The 17,896-nt window shown below is 38.7% G+C and overlaps 1 protein-coding gene across 1 annotated transcript in view; it reads left to right on the top strand.

Annotated features, from left to right (window-relative positions):
• Nucleotides 1-17,896, top strand: part of GRIN3A (glutamate ionotropic receptor NMDA type subunit 3A) — a 557,215-nt gene that overhangs the window by 298,124 nt on the left and 241,195 nt on the right. Inside the window, exons 2-3 of the mRNA XM_082260534.1 lie at nucleotides 4,056-4,660; nucleotides 7,611-8,658. Of these exons, the coding sequence (XP_082116660.1) occupies nucleotides 4,056-4,660; nucleotides 7,611-8,658 (1,653 nt within the window). The remainder of the gene's footprint in view (nucleotides 1-4,055; nucleotides 4,661-7,610; nucleotides 8,659-17,896) is intronic.

Genomic DNA, 17,896 nt, shown 5'->3' with positions numbered 1-17,896 from the left:
ACTAAAGCTAGCCATGGATGAAAATTCAACCCATTCAGCAGGGACGATTATGATCCATCTATGGATAGGCTGGTTGTACAGAAGTTGATCACGCAATTGACTTCTGTATAACCAGTGTGTTGAATAACTGGCACTGGCTATAGCCAGCAAAACTGATCATTGTTTTCTGATGGCAGGGAGGGACGAAGGGATTCCCCCATCAACACTGATAGTTGAACAAAATAAAGGCATCATCTATGGCCTGTCTTAGCCAATTAGTATATGATATCCAGAAGTAATTATAAAAACTATAATGGCCTAGGGTCAATGATATTTACATTTTTTGAAGTGTATGTTTTACCTGATTTTATATAATTTTTATACATATACAGTATGTCACAAAAGTGAGTACACCCCTCACATTTTTGTAAATATTTTATTATATCTTTTCATGTGACAACACTGAATAAATGACACTTTGCTTAGCTACAATGTAAAGTAGTGAGTGTAAAGCTTGTATAACCATGTAATTTTGCTGTCCCCTCAAATTAACTCAACACACAGCCATTAATGTCGAAAACGCTGGCAACAAAAGTGAGTACACACCTAAGTGGAAATGCCCAAATAGGGCCCAAGTAGCCATTTTCCCTCCCCGGAGTCATGTGACTCATTAGTGTTACAATGTCTCAGGTGTGATTGGGGTGCAGGTGTGTTAAATTTGGTGTTATCGCTCCTCATTCTCTCATACTGGTCACTGGACGTTCAACATGGCACCTCATGGCAAAGAACTCTATGAGGATCATTGCTGCAGAGGTTGAAGGAGTAGGGGGTCAGCCTGTCAGTGCTCAGACCATATGCCTCACACTGCACGACTGTCGTCCCAGAAGGAAGCCTCTTCTAAAGATGATGCACAAGAAAGCCAACAGTTTGCTGAAAACAAGTGTATATATATATATATATATATATATATATATATATATATATATATATATATATATATATAAAGAATCTCTGTTTTAGACTCATAGCAATGGATTCACAAAGAACTATCCCTGGAAATCAGAACTGGCACAGGCAGATTTTTCAAAAGGGTCTCTCGTGCATTCTAAAAGTGGTGAAGAATGTGCCAAATTCATATACCTGTCTAGAACTTAAATTTGGCTATTACTGCGCCACTTTTAGAATGCACATGAGACACTTTCACAAAACTTGTCTGAGCCAGGTTTTTTCTCTGTACGCCGTATTTATCGGCGTATAACACACACGTTTTCCCCCTGAAAAAATAGTGCAAACAATGGGTGAGTGTTATACGACGATATTTTGTTTTTACCAATGTGGGGGGTATCGGGGGTTCGGTGAAGGGGTGTCAGGCTGGCCGCCCCACCTCTCCTGGCCCTGGGACAGCCCTGCCAGTGTACTCTGCAGTTAAGAAAAGATTACAGCTAGCCACTTTTTATAGATCCTTCCTACATTATATCACTGTCATTTCAAAACGGTGCCTCTAAATACCTTGTTAGCTTCCTTCTATCTGATCGCTCTCCTCCTCCCACTCCTCCTCCTCTGAGTGTAGCTTGAGATTGGTGGAGGAGAGCGATCACATGACCGACCATTCAACGTCAGAGGAGAGCGGTCACATGATCGGCCATGAAAGAACGGCGCTAACAAGGTATATACAGGCATCGGTTTACTAGGACACTGACACAATGTAGGAAAGATCTTTGAAAAGAGGCTGGCAGTGATTTTTTTTTTTTTTTTACTTTAGAGTACACTGGCAGGATTGTCCCAGGAGACTGGGGGTCTCCTGGGAGTGCATGGGGGCTGTGCAGTGTAAAGGGGGCTGAAGAAAGGGAGAAAAAGTTACTCTCCAATGTACAACCCACTTTATCTCCAACACAACTCAAATCCCTCCCAAGGCCCACAACTTCAATGCATAATGTAGGAGCTCAGCTGGGAAGTACTTGGGTGTAGAGGTACAAGGATGGATACAGTGGAATGTATGACTTTTTGACACCACCTCTAGATTCAAAGCTGCTGTATCCTACTGTGCATGGGGGAACTGTGTAATGTAAACGGAGGCTGTATAATGAAAAGGGGCTATGTGCTGTTATTTTTAATTGTTTAAAATGTTTCTTTCCTGAAACTTCCTTCCTAAAATGAAGGTGTGTGTTATACGCCGGTGCGTGTTATACGCCGATAAATAAGGTAGCTCCTTTTTTTTATACTGGGCACTTTCAAAGCAACACAGTGTAAAAGTGGTGCATTTAATGTGACACAATGTAAAAGTGGCACATTTTAGAACTACCTGAATTTGGTGCATAAGTTGCTGTCAGAACCAAAAGTGTTGCAAATGTTTCATGAATTTTGCTCAATACAATAATGAGAGGGATTCATTCTAGAAAAGTGGCACAGCAGTTTTGAATTCCCCCCATGGGCTTTCCAAAGAGAGAGGACAACAGATACTTTTTGCCTTCAAACTTTCTCTCTCTCTCCTTTTCTCTTTGAAATTAAGTTAAACCCTAAAAATGAATCTGCTCCTTTTTGCTATATTAACAATACAATTGAAAGTGTTTTGTTATGTCTGTTTGATAAATGCAAAAATGAACCGTTGATCTTGCCAGAAACCTTGTAAGCTAATAACTCTCTGTGTATTCTGCCTGTGCTACACACCTTTTTATTAAATTGTTCTCAGCTATTCCTGTAGCCTACAAAACACCTCCTTCGGTGTTAGGGAGAAGAGAAATCTTCTTCTTCATTGATAGAGTAGGGTGAGGGAGCACTGTCACCCTAGGATTATAAGCCCTGGGTCACACCAGTGCGGCTTTGAAATCACGTGACTTCAGCGCGATTTCCAAGCCACAGATCAGTGTGGCTTGCGACTTTGTTTAACCAAAGTCTATGCAAGTCACAATTAAATTTGAAAAAAGTAGTGTAGGAACCTTTTACCTTTTTCAAAATCGCTGTGACATGAGTCGCTGCAACTTGAACCATTCCATTGCCAGCAATGGAGTGCATCTTGTCATGCGATTTGGAACTGTCAAATCGCTTGACAAATTGCACCGGTGTGAATGAGGGCTAACAATGTTTTTAATAGGATCTCCAGGTGGAAATAAAGGAAGAGGCCCCTCATAAATAAAACAAATGCAGTCATCACATCCAAGAACTGGCATGCTGCAATATATTACACATTTGTTTGGTTTAGATATGCTTTAGAATACAAGCAGCCTCACCTAAATAAAGCAGGCATAAAGGAGGAGAAGTCACTCATTTGACCTAATATATGTGTTTATATTTTTGAACAAGGCAGGTTAGAATAACCTGAAAAACACATGTGCAAGAGTCAAAAGCTCCAGCTGCTGCCTGGATATGAAAATAGTTTTTTTTTTCATATTTGCAATATTTCTTATTTACCCGACTTGTGTCGATGCAATATACAAAATCGCTATACATTCTATTGAACAGACATATCGTGAATTTGAAAATATTACAGCTCTCAAATTTTTCTAGATTTTTCTAGATTTAAGGGAAGTATTGAGGTATTTTGCAGGGACATTTACAGGATTTATTTTATTTTTTTAATTAATGAACTCTAATTCATACTGGTGCTAAAAAAGGCAAACCAAATAAGAATGCATTTGTGAACTGCCAGATTAAACAATTCAATACAATAAAACTTTGAGTATAAATGATCTAGAATCAGTGGTACAAAGAAGTATTTTTGTTGGCTGTGAAAGCAGCATTGCAGTGCAATTTATGCACTAGTCAGTTTTTTAGCCTTTGAATCCTGGCCAGAGCTTTAACTGTTTCATAAAAGCAAAGAAGGGATACTTTGATAGATAGACTCCTCTGTGCTTAGGACTCTTTCTATTGATGTACTGTAGTGGCTTCTAACCATTTAACGACAACAAAACCATCTTATGATCTGAAGAAAGTTGACTCATGGGCAGACAATTCCAACTGTGCTTTGGAATTTATGACGAGTCACTGTTAGTTCATATACAATGACAAAATAAAGGACTACATTTTACAAAAAGTTGACATGTATCTGTTTCTATTTTTTTTCTCTTTTCTTTCTACAGAATCCACTTCACCTGCAGCTTAGCGTTGAAAATTCTCTAACTTCAAATGCTGATGTGACTTTCTCTATTCTGACAATGAACAACTGGTATAATTATAGCATACTGCTGTGCCAAGAAGACTGGAATATAACAGATTTCCTCACCTTAACGCAAAATAATTCCAGATTTCACCTTGGATTAATCATAAACATCACAGTAAACGTAACCATGACAAATTACATGTTAAGCTACCTGCAGCTGAATTTGGAGAGTGTTAAGGACACTACATCTACAATTGTCATGTTTGGGTGTGATATGGAAGATACAAGACGAATTTTTGACGCTGCTGCTCAGTATGGAATAGGCTTACCAGAGTTTTTTTGGATTTTTGGAGACTCTCAAAATGTTGATGAATTAAGGACTGAAGGATTGCCCTTGGGACTGATTGCTCATGGAACGACCACTGCTTCTTTCTTTGAACACTACGTGCAAGATGCAATGGAGTTGATAGCTAGAGCTGTTGCCACAGCTACAATGGATCAGCCAGAATTAGCACTTGTTCCCAGTACAATGAATTGCATGGGAAGAGATTCTCAAAATCTCACATCTGGAGAATATTTATCCAGGTATGTTGTAATTGTTAGCACTCAGTGTGAGAAGCTATAGAGTAAGCATAATGATATAGTGTAGGTATACTGATATGGTAAACATCTTGTGGATTTTACAACCTAAATAATTTTTTTTTAATAAAATAATTTGACAAATTAAACCTAGAATTCTATTCAACTTCAATATAATCTGTTGACAATTAATAGTTTAAAATTTTAGGTTTATGACCTATTTCTACATATCGTATAAATATACACAGCTATCGAACTAGTGGCTCTGACCTACATGTAGAGATGGGCCAAACACCCCCATGTTCGGTTTGCACCAGAACTCCCGAAGAGAAAAAGTTCTGACCCAAACAGCGAACCCTATTAACCACTTGCCGACCAACCGCCGTAGTTTTACTGTGGCAGGTCGGCTCTATTTTGCGAAACAACTTACCTGTACGAGTTGGAGCCAATCAGCAGGTCCAGGGTACCCCTTGGAGACAGAACCGCAGTCTGCCTATGTAAACAAGGCAGACCGCCGTTCTGTCACAGATGAACACAGGGATCCTGTGTTCTGACTATTTAGGAACATAGGTCTCTGTATTCATCTATTGAGTACATCCCCCACACAGCCACACAGTTAGAAAACACTGCCTAGAAGCACACTTAACCCTTTGGTTAACCCTGGTGTTAACTCCTTCCTCGCCAGTGTCATTAGTACAGTAACAGTGCATATTTTTAGCACTGATTACTGTAGTAATGTCACTGATCCCCTCAAAAGTGTGAAAAGTGTCAGTTAGGTGTCCGATCTGTCTGCCGCAATGATGCAGTCCCGCTAAAAAACACTGATCGCCGCCATTACTAGTAAGAAATAATAAAATAAATAAAAATGACATAAATCTATCCCCTAGTTTGTAGACGCGATAACTTTTGTGCAAACCAATCGATTTACACTTATTGAGATTTTTTTTTTACCAAAAATATGTGGCAGAATACATATTGGCCTAAATTGGTGAAAAAAAAATGGATTTTTTAATTTTTTTATTGGATATGTTTTATAGCAGAAAGTAAAAAATATTGTTTTTTTTTTCAGAATTGTCACTTTTTTTTTGTTAATAGCACAAAAATAAAAACTGCGGAGGTGATCAAATACCACCAAAAGAAAGCTCCAGTTGCGAGGAAAATTTTTTTTATTTGGGTACAGCGTCGGACGTCCGCACAATTGTCAGTTAAAAAAACGCAGTGCCGTATCGCAAAAATGGACTGGTCATTAAGGGGGTAAAACCTTATGGTCCTTAGGTGGTTAAAGTCTATTGAATCAAAAGTCCTAATTTTTTAAGGCTTATATGCAAGTTATTGGCCATTAAAAGGGTATTGGGGCCCGGGCACTGCCCTGGGTGACATGTACCAATACAAAAATATGTTTTAAAAATATATATTTTTTTCAGGAGCAGTGATTTTAATAATGCTTAAAGTGAAACAAAAAAAATGAAAAATTCCTTTAAATATAGTGCCTAGGGGGTCCCCTTAGTCTGCCTGTAGAGTGGTGCATCTGTACCATGGATAGAACCTGTTTCAGCAAAACTAATATTTCTAAAGAAAATAAAATTAATGAAATGACATTTAAATTTGCAGGCAAAACAATACCATTGCCAGTAATTGAAAAATGTTTAAAAAAACAGCATAGGGCCCCCCCTAGATTTATACCAATACCAGACCTTTTTCTGGGCATGCAGACCAACAGGTCAGGAAACCCTACCCCACAGCACCTTGTCCCTATGTTGATGGGGACAAGGGCCTCTTCCCGACAACCCTGGGCAGTGGTTGTGGGGGCCCGCCCCCAGATCCCCCCCTATTGAATGGGTCTGCCATAAACTAAGGCAAACCACCAAATGCCTGGCTTGCCGTTTGACAGTTCTTATATAGGTAGGACGGGGCCACTTAGCCATGTCACCTGGTGGCACCGCCCCCCCCTTGTGATGTCACCGACTGGTGCATTTGGTGGGTCTAACACCCACTGAACACCCTGCAAATTTGGGTGTTTGCTGAATGGGCAAACAGGGAATGTTCGGGCTGAACTTTTGCTTGGCTCAAACCGTTCACCCAACTCTACCGACAATTTTAGGCTCCTAAAGGGAGGGCAGTTTTTTTTTTTTTTTTTTTTTTCAATTAACTGTACATTTTGTTCAATTAAATATTTTGTTAAAATTTTTGTGCATGGTGAAGAAAGGGGAGCTGCATACAATTACATTCACCATATTGCTGGGCACTGCTACTACTACTTGTAGTTCTAGGATATTAGAGTGTATGTACAGTGAAAAAGTTAATCTGGGACTCCATTAAAGGGATCACTTCTACTTCCTGTTCTGCTGACAATGGTTTCACTCAACAGAATGTAAAGGTACATTTCTGTCAGCAACAGAAATTCTTGTTTAGTTTATTAGGGGAAGGCTAGAATCCCTGCCTGATTTTTATTGCTATCTTGTGTGAGTGGGAGAAAGTTTCTTTAATGGAGTTCTTGATAGTTGTAAAACCCAGCAGCAGTTCTAATCCATCCATCCAATCCATAACTATCACAATTTATTTACTTTTTCTAAATAAAATACTAGTGGTAATATATGGTCATTGGGGGAGAATCAAGAGCTGCATGTGATATAACTGAGAAATTAGGAACCTCTAATTTTATTGGGCTTTTTTGTTATTTTTATTAAAATGTTCAGCTTGTAAGGTGATAAAGCAATTTAAAATAGATAAGTACTGTGCCATCCATATATTTTAAGACAAATTGAAAGAACACTGTGTATATCTGTTTGAATTTTCATATTCCCATTATAGCAGAAAATTAGTTAGCTAATGACAAATTCGGCCATAAACATGCACGGGGCTATGTGTAATACAATAAAAAACATATTTTGCTTGGAATTAGGTGCATAGATTTACCAAATTATTATATCATTAATGACCTATCTTTATTTAACAGGTTTTTGGTAAATACAACATTTAGTGGACTTAGTGGTCATATCAAGGTTAAGGATTCTTCTGTTATCAATTCAGAAAATCATTACTTCATATGGAACTTACAGCAAGACCCCATAGGTAATCCAATGTGGACACGACTCGGAAGCTGGCAGAATGAAAAAATAATCATGGATTATGGGTTGTGGCCAGACCAAGCACAAAGACACAAAAGTCATTATCAACAACCACCTCGACTGCACCTAAGAGTTGTAACCTTGATTGAGCCACCCTTTGTGTTCACAAGAAATGTAGATGACGATGGTCAGTGTCCTGCTGGGCAACTTTGCTTGGATCCCATGACAAATGATTCTACAGAACTAGACAATCTTTTTGAACGCCTACAAGGAGATAATGATACTGTGCCTATTGAATACAAAAAGTGTTGCTATGGTTATTGCATTGACCTCTTAGAAAAACTGGCAGAAGATATGAACTTTGACTTTGACTTGTATATTGTCGGTGATGGAAAATATGGAGCTTTTAAAAGTGGTCATTGGACTGGACTTGTTGGAGACCTTCTCAGTGGTGCTGCCCATATGGCCGTAACCTCCTTTAGCATTAATACTGCCAGAAGTCAAGTCGTTGACTTTACAAGTCCATTCTTTTCAACAAGTCTGGGTATTTTAGTAAGGACTAAAGATACAGCAGCTCCAATTGGAGCCTTCATGTGGCCACTACATTGGACAATGTGGCTTGGAATATTTGTATCACTACATATTACTGCAATATTCCTAACATTATATGAATGGAAAAGCCCTTTTGGCATGACACCGAATGGCAGAAACAGAAGCAAAGTATTTTCCTTTTCTTCAGCATTAAATGTGTGTTATGCCATACTGTTTGGTAGGACAGCTGCTATCAAAACTCCCAAGTGCTGGACTGGAAGGTTTTTGATGAATCTCTGGGCTATATTTTGCTTATTCTGTTTGTCAACATATACTGCTAATTTGGCAGCTGTCATGGTAGGGGAAAAGATTTACGAGGAGCTATCTGGAATACATGATCCTAAGGTAGGTCATACTTAATCTACATTTTAATATTTATAGTTAGTTTTATGCTCTGCAGCTTTTACAGTATAGTGTTCTGGTGTATTCAAATACCTAACGATCTCAATGATTTGTAATAGATAACACCAGCCTAAAAAAATTATAAAATAATGAGTTTTATTAGTTTTTTTTTTTTTACCTGTTTAAGACTCTTATGGTCATTGGAAATAACATGGAAAGACATATGCTTTTTCAGTTGTCAAAAGCTTAGTAACTATGATTGAATTCTCTGGTTTATCATGGAAAATAATGTTTCTTCTTATTGTTTTGTGCCTTGATTGCTGTAACCTTTTCAGTTGTTATTTCTCGCAGCAGGGTAAATACATATCAGGAGGAAACAGTAAAGGACACATACTGTATAACTAGTTTACAAAATTATAGGTTGATTAAGTAAAGGACATCTAATTTTGTTCAAGGAAAGATAATCTGAATTTGCCTCAAACATTTAACTTTAAGGAAAAATGAATGTATTACCCCTCACTTTATGTTTGAAGCAAGCAAGATTTTCTGAGGTGGAGGAAAACATGCTTTACTAAATTAGATATTTATTTTCATGTATGGAAGACCACAACGGTATAATGCATATTTTTTAATTGGGGTTTTCAATTATCCAAATACCAACATCAGGAAATAAAGATGCAGAGATAAAGGGAAGGCCAATGCGCTACCAATGGGGTATGAGACGTATGAGGTGCGGTAAATACGAATCCAAATGTGTATATAAATAAATAAATAATCAAAAGAAAGAGCAGCCAATTGTGTAGTGTCACCACATACTTACTGTAATAAGGAAAAGTGTAAAAAATTGGCGCTACTTTCTCAATGGGCAGAACCCCACTGTGATAAATATAAAAATTCCTAATAGGTTCAAAGAATATAAATAAAATAAAATAAATATCTTCGATGTGTTGAAAAGAATAAAAGAGATGTATAAATGCCGAAACAAATAATCAATAAGTCATAATCAATAATTGATGTGTGGTGTATATCCCCAAAGAAATTATAAAGTGGCAGGTGTAAAGGACAATAAATATGGAGTAGAAAAAATTAAAAAGAATCTTAAAACTTCATGATTCGCATATAAAGCAATAATTTTTATGTTGGCATTTATACATCTCTTTTATTATTTTCAACACATTGAAGATATTTATTTTATTTTATTTATATTCTTTGAACATATTAGGAATTTTTATATTTTTCACAGTGGGCTTCTGCACATTGAGAAAGTAGTGCCGATTTTTTACACTTTCCTTATTATAGGAAATAAAGATGACCTTGTATCTACTCCTTCCCACCGCCTATATATATATATATATATATATATATTTTTTTTTTTATCTCAATCATTTTTATTGTTTTCAAAGATAAATATACAGGAAAAGGGCGATAAACACACAGTTGTGACTGCATGCATATCATCAACAATATATATGTTGTTGCATATAGGTAACATATGGACATATTTAAACAGGTCGAGGTTAGTAGTAATAGTGTCAGTAACATACTATTGTGTATTAGCACATTTTTCTGTACAGATTTTCCAGGAGTTGTAAAAGGATTGACAGGATAAAGAGTTAATAGCCAATAATCGTTCAAAGGTGTCGTTTCTTTGAACCAATACTTTTACCTCTGAAATGTTCTTCGATTTATCACTCTTCCAATTTTGAAGAATTGAAGTGCGGGCGGCCGATAGCACGTGGGATATAACATATTTAAAGTTGGGGGGGGGAGGGGATTTTTCAATACCAATGTGGAGTAATGTAAGCACTGGGTTAGGCTGTGTTATATAACCAGTAAGGGTAGATATCAATTGGAAGACCTGGTTCCAATAACTTTTTATACTATGGCATCCCCAGAAGATATGTAGGAGATGATCCATCTGGCCACAGTTTTGCCAGCAAAGAGAAAGAGGTGTCTGGGAACATTTCAGCCAATCTATGGGGGGTGTACTGCCATCTGTTATATATTTTATCATCATTTTCCAGTGGACACTGCAATGTGACGCTTTAAATATTGCCTGAAAGGCTATCGTCCATTGGTTTGCATTGAAGGTGGAATTAAGGTCCAATTCCCACTTTTTGAGGGATGTTGATTTGTGAAAGGACCTTTTCTCTTGCATAAGATTGTAGAGGAGTGAGATATATTTTGTACTGGGTTTCAGGGATGTATAGAATTTCCATATTTTTCGGATTAAGTGTAGGTCTAGAATAGGGTATGTGCCCAAAAAATGTTGTATGCGAGCGCTTGGGAAGTGCATATTTGTAGGTAGGTCATATTCAGTGATGAGTTGCTCTATGCTTTTTTGGCCTAGAGTTTACTAAGACGTTTTCTATGGCATTGATATCATAGGTTGGGTACAGTTTAGTGGCTAGGATAGGGATTTTTGCTTCTAGCAGACCTAGTGCAAGCTGGTATTCCACCTTTGAGGAATTGGATGTTCGTATCTATACAACCTCCAGGCTTGTATAGATACTTGTATAGGGGGGGACTATCCTGAATATCCCATGGTTTCCAGAGATCACCTATAAGGTAGGTTTTTAGATCTTTTGTAGGGGCTAGGAATTTCTCTACCTCTTTCCACAGTGGTAAATCTCCCTCTTTTAACCACCACCTGGATTTGATCCAGTCTGACTGGTTTGAATTAAGTGGAAGGGGATGGGGATAGGTAAAGCACAAAATATGGAGAGTATTTGGGGCAGGATTATCATCTTAAATGCTGCTATTCTGCCTAGCCAGGATCATTCTTTTTTTGAGATCTCTGTGAGTTGGGTTTCTATCTTAGTAATTAAGGGTTTAAAATTGGTATTGGCTAAGGAGGAGGTTGTGGTTGGCAGTTGTATACCTAGGTACGTGATGTCATAACTACTCCACGTGTAGGGGAGTGTTTGTTGGAGCCTTTGCTTGGTGGTCTTTAGTACTCCCAAGTCTATGATAAGGGATTTAGTGTAATTGACCTTATAGTGAGAAATATTGCCAAAACCTGAAAGGATCTTGTGGGCATGTGGGAGGAAAGTGAGCGGACCCATCAAGAGGAGAATGACATCATCTGCAAATAGGGTAACTACGTGTGACTTGGAGTCAAACTTAAATCCATTAATTAGAGGATGTGATCGCCTCAGTTAGGGGCTCTATCATTAAGTTTAAAATGGACGGCAAGAGGGGGCAACCCTGTCGAGTCCCATTGGAAATGTTGAGAGTTTTAGATAGAAGGCCAGACGTATAGACCACTGCAGTGGGGCAGGCGTATATTTCCAAAATTGCATTAAGGATATGACCTTGAAATCCAAACTTGGAAAGTGTCATCTTCGTGTAACCCCAGTGTACTCTGTCAAATGCCTTTTCTGCATTTATGGATAGTAGCACAGAAGGCGTTTGGTTTTTTTTCAGCATAATGAATAATATTTACAATTCTTCTAGAAGCATCTGAAGTCTCTCTCCTTTTACAAATCCCATCTGGTTGAGTTGTATTGGAGAGGGGATAAGTGCTTAGCCAGTAATTTAGCATAGACTTTAACATCAGAGTTAAAGAGTGATACCGGCCTAAAGTTGGCCGGAGTGAAAGGATATTTCCCTGGCTTGGGTAAAGTAACTATGTAGGCTCTTAGCATCTCAGGGGGAAAAGAAGCGGATGTTGCAGCTTTGGTAAAGACTTTTTGCATGTAAGGGGATAATACTTTGCTGAATTTTTTAAGGTACTCGTTGGAAAAACCCTCAGGACCAGGAGACTTGCCGTTTGGTAGTGTACAAATTATGGATTCTATCTCAGATGTCGTAAATGGGGTATTCAGTTCCTGGATGTGTGTTTCTGAGAGAATCTGAAGATTTAATCTTTGTAGGAATAGTTGTATGTTCTCAGTAGTCAGTTGGGGTGTTGAGGGGTCATGTTGAAAGTTATAGAGCACTCCATAGTAATCAGCGAATGGGTCTGCAATTGTTTGTGGGTTAATGATTTTGTGGTGTAGGGATGTGAGGATAAGATGAGCTATTCTAGTTTTGGTGTTGTGCGGCCTTTATTCTATTTGCTAAATATTTACCAGCTCTATTTGCGTTGGCATAAGAATTCAGTTGTAGGTGTCTGAGATGCCGATCATAATGTTGAGAAAGAAGGTCTCTCAGACTCTCTCTTAGTGTGAAAAAGGGTATTTGAGAGTGATATGTTGGGTGACGTTTTATTAGGAGATTCTAAAGTGTGAATTTCAGAAAGCAGGGAGTTAAGTTTTGCATTGTAAGGTTTTTCTCTCTGAATCCAATTTGTATGAGAATGCCTCTCATGAATGCTTTGTGTGCATTCCATAATGTGTAGGGGTCTTCCAATAAATTTTTGTTGTAACAAAAAGTCCCTGAGATGCTGAGAAACCACTGAAGCAGAATTAGGTTCTTGTAGGAGTCTTACATTGCAGCGACAGATAGGGAGAGGAAGGGGGGACATTCTTTTCTGCAATCAATAGGGAAATTGCAGCATGGTCAGACCACATAATGTCGTGGATGTGCATGGAGGACACCTTTTGTAGCAGCCATTTGCCCATCAAAAACATATCAATACAGGAATATAAACAATGCCTGTGAGAGAAATAGGTGTAGTCCCTGTCGTTAGGGTGGTGGCATCTCCAGACATCGAACAGTTCTTCTGAGTGTCGTGGGGTGAGATGGTTTGTTGGTTTTGGTGTCCATCTTTGGGTCAACAATTAAGTTGAAGTCCCTGTATATAAGAAGGTTCCCATCTTTTACAGAAGATACGCGTTTGAGCAACAGATTTGTTGGGAAGTAGGTGCGTATACTACTACTAGGGGGTAAGGAATTGAGTTTATGGTGCAGGTGACCATGATGCACCTGCCTCTCTGTCATCCAAGATGGTTTACTTAGGTTTAGGAAAGCAAGTTTCTCACTGCCAGTAGTACTCCTTCTTTCTTGTGCTCTGGTGTAAAAGCTAGGTAAATGTGTGGGTAGTCTCTATGTTAGCAGTGGGGGATTTTGGCGGTTTGGAAGTGAGTTTCCTGCACACATAGAATGTCCGCTTTATGTTTGATGGCCTCTTTCCACAGAGAGTATCTCTTTGCGGGGTGGTTAGGTCCCCTTGCGTTTAAAGATAGGCATGTGATGGTCATTTGTACTTTGGGTTTTTGTGTGTGGTGATATGCTGGGAGTACTCACTGTGCCGGCAAATTTTTCTCCAGTCCAAGGCTGATTCTCCAGATGTGGTTATAGGCATCTTGATGTCAGCAAGCCTGAAATTTCTTAGGTTGGATGCTTTTGTTGGACATAGGTGTAACCCGGTGGTCATGCAGATGTCAGTAGAGGTTTGCATACTGTATAAAGCACTTCTGTGTGTATAAAACAAGGGATAAAGAGAACAACACAAGAAAAGATTTAGTGCTAAGAAAAGGAATATAATCATAAAAAGGGGATCTTTTAACGGATCCATGAGCAGTGTATTCTGCTTCAGGGAGTTGGGGGAAACAGAAAGAAACATGGTTGTCTTCCAGGACTGGAGAGAGAGTTAGATGGATTGAGTATCTTGAGCAGTAAGGGACGGTACTAATGTTGAGAACAAAGCTTGAGAGTATTGTTGTAACTGTGTCCCTGGAACAGATTCTGGAACACCCCGAAGAGGTTATACCTTCTCGACCTGTCCTCCAAGTCTGCTATTTTATCTGTTAATCAAGCCACATCCTCACTCTGAGCTTTTTGCACATCTACTAGGGTGTTGAAGGAAGAAGTGTATTCACAAATTTTTTGTTCTATGTGATTGACTCTGTTTCCAACAGCCTGGACCTCTGCCTGACATTGATTTATGCCTGCCAGTATATCTGATTGCAGGGTTCCTCTTAGAGACAACAGCATTTCTTTTAAAGTGGTATCAGATATCAGTTGATCTGATGTTGGGACTGCGGCAATGGGATCATTTGTGAGGGATGAAGCAGCAGCATTAATTTAATGGGGTCTGCTTACCTCCATGCTAAGATCAATGTGCTGTCAGGCTTAGGAGTCGATTTGAGGTCTAGTTTGACAGGGCTCCTTGTAGAGGGGATGGATGTGCCCGAGGAGGACCCACTCTGTGTGATGTCCCCTACCCGCTGTGTGTAGTCACGGCCTTGTCATCCTGCCGTTGTATCCGGGCACCGCTGCCATTTTGTTGTAGCCTGCGCGCGGCCGAGGTGAAGAATCCCGGCAGCTTGCAGAGCTGTGGCAGTTTTTTTGTTCACCTTGCCATTTCTGAGGGTCCCTGCTGGCTCTTGGCAGTGATTGAGGTGGTGGATGCAGCTAGGAGGTTTGGATGTATGTGGATTCTCTCCGGTGGCCAAGCAGAGCTCCTATCCCATGCTGCCATTCTGGAGCTCGGTTGCCACGCCTCTTCCCTACCTCCTACATTTTCAGTAGATGTAAACCCTAACTGATTTAATTATTTATAAATTGCTTTTTTGTTTAAATAAATTATTATTTTTTTCATCCTTTGTTTAATCTCAATGCTGATCCCCTGCAGCATCCTTGCAGCTACCCCCTCTTCTATATGTACATACATTACAGCAGTGGCTGCATGGCATTTCTCAGGGTGGGCCTTCAAATGGTGTCAAGATTTGATCATGCCTGCCTTATGTGTGTTGACATGACAGTTTAGGCTCCGTTCACATCCAGGCATTCTGGATCGGAGCGGAATTTTGTCCCCATTGTCACCTGACGAATTGCGGTAAAATCGTGCAAACATAATGGTGGGACGCCTGTCACTCAAAAGAAGTTCCGGAACTTCTTTTGAGTGACAGTTGTCCGGTGATTCTGTTTGCACAATTTTAATGTGATTCGTCCAGCGACAATGGGGGCAAAATCGCACCGCGACTGGGGTGCCATTGGAAATGGCGGGGATCACAAGCATGTCCTACAATTTGCGGTGATTCAAGATTGCGGGCAGAGGCGTGGCGATTCCGTCCGTGATCAGGAATGCCTAGATGTGAACAGAGCCTTATAGTCTCCATCAAATACCCGTGTGACAGGTTAGTAACAAAATTGTTAGACAGGCAAAAAGTATTGTCATCCCGTAACAGGAAGTGCCTGAACAATGATTTTCATGGCAGATTTACCAGGTATTATTTTTTTAAAAACTTGCGATTTAATAATATTTAAAACTACTTTTAAAATTACATTAGGTTACATAGTTAGATTGAAAAATTCCATGTAGTTGAACCAATAGAAAAATAAATTAAAAAACCTCCTCTGACAACTGGTCCCGACATTTCAAGCATCCATAGAAGTTTGGAAAAAGCCTATGGTCGCTCAGGCTTTACCCATTTCCATGCCTCTAGCAGCCCTTAAAGTTTTGATACCTGACTAATCTATAGTCACATGGATCTAAAATGGTAAACTTCCAATTCAGGAATCTTTATGCCAGTCACTCTCTTAAAGCATTCGAGGAGCTCCTGCGAGCATATAACCTTCCTTTTACAGAACAATATACATATTTGCAACTTTTGCATGCACATTTTACACTTCTTGTCCAAGCACCCGGTTGAGACAATATATATTCCTATATCAGCATTACAGCTTGCCTTTTCTAGGCTTGATAGAAATATCTCTATTCAACTTCTTTGATAGCAAATTGACCTTTCCCATATCCCCCTTTTTAAATGGGATATAGATCCTAAAGAACTTAATCAATGGGTTAGTGCATTTCAGTCACTCTCCACAGCTACATGCTGTGTTACCTGTGGGAACAAATGCACAAACTGGCACTAAAATAGTATTTGACCCCATACCAAATCGCTAAATTCTCTTCAGGCTACAGTCCTTTATAATGGAGAGACTGTGGACACACAGGTACTTTATTATATATACTATGGACCTGTAAAAGTATTAGTAGCTGCTGGCACAAAGTCTTTCTGTTGATCTCAGAGATACCAGGAGTCTTGACAGTACCTAACCTTTTCCTAGCTATCCTAAACCTTAAGATTGACAGTTTCCCAGTTTGCTGTCGAGTTATATACATCTGTTAGAGACGGGATTGAATAGCACTAGATGCTGGAAAAAGGATCTTGCTCCTAATTTATCGGAATTCATAGATTTAGTCCAAAAATACTTTACCTGTAAAAGAATGCTAGTCTCCCACACAGATAAAATTGCTGTTGTTTGATAGTCTTTTGGAAGCTGTGGTCACATTGGGCCAGCACTAAACTAATGAGCTAATATTTCTACTGAAATTATGACTTATATTTGCCACCCACCACCGTATATAGAACTGTACAGACATCCATTGTGTCCTTTCTTTTTCTGTTTCTTATTCTTTTATTTTGCGTATCTGTTTATCCTATTTGCAAGTCACATTGACTATTAAGGCAAACTGTCTCTAGTGCGTAGAAATCCAATGCCACCTTCCTTGTAAGTAAGCAGGAAGGCTTCTAGTCTTTTTTGGTTGTACGTTTTTTTATCCTTGGCCTTTTTTTAGAAAAATTACTATGGCACTTTTATTATTATTTTTTCTCAGATATCGATAAATATTATGAAAATTTTTTATTTTTCTTTCACTTTTTATTTATTCAAGAGAAAATAGAAAACACTGGTGATACATAACATACAATTAAAATGCAACATAGTAGAGTGAGATCTAAATATTTTAAAAGAGAATAGCAAGCATTCATTCAAATAAAATAAAAAAATAAAACAAAACATGTTTTTTATTCTCAAGGTTCCGTTAGAAATAACTATTATGTTTGCTTTGAAAAGCTTACAATGGTTTAAGAAGCAGCAGCAAATGTTTTCATATGTGCTAATACATGTTTTCCACAAAGTGTAGCCAGAAAAAGGGAAAATTTTCATTGTTGCTCTACTTGTATTCTTATCAGAACTATCAGACTGAATTTTACAAAAAGAAACCTTGTGAATCGTTATCAGAGTATCTAGAAGCCATCCATAAAATGAACACAAAAAAAAACAAAAAACTGGACACTGCCAGGGCCCGGCAGCAAATTCATTCTTATTCAATCCAAACTACAATAAGGATTATTCAACTTAGAATCTTCAGCATGTTGTAACATGTGGAGGAAGAAGAACAGAAACATATTTTGGTTTATATATGGTTGGTAATTGCATTGCTGTACATAAGTGTGTATCTGTAGTATACAGGAGGGACACAGCACATGATTATACCGATAGTGGCCTAGGAGCAGTCCACAAAGACTATATGTAAAATTCCAACAATAAGGTGGGTACACTTCAT

Source organism: Pelophylax lessonae, assembly GCF_965119305.1.
Source record: "Pelophylax lessonae genome assembly, chromosome: 1".
Classification (NCBI taxonomy): domain Eukaryota; kingdom Metazoa; phylum Chordata; class Amphibia; order Anura; family Ranidae; genus Pelophylax; species Pelophylax lessonae.
This window is presented reverse-complemented; position numbering and strand designations above follow the sequence as displayed.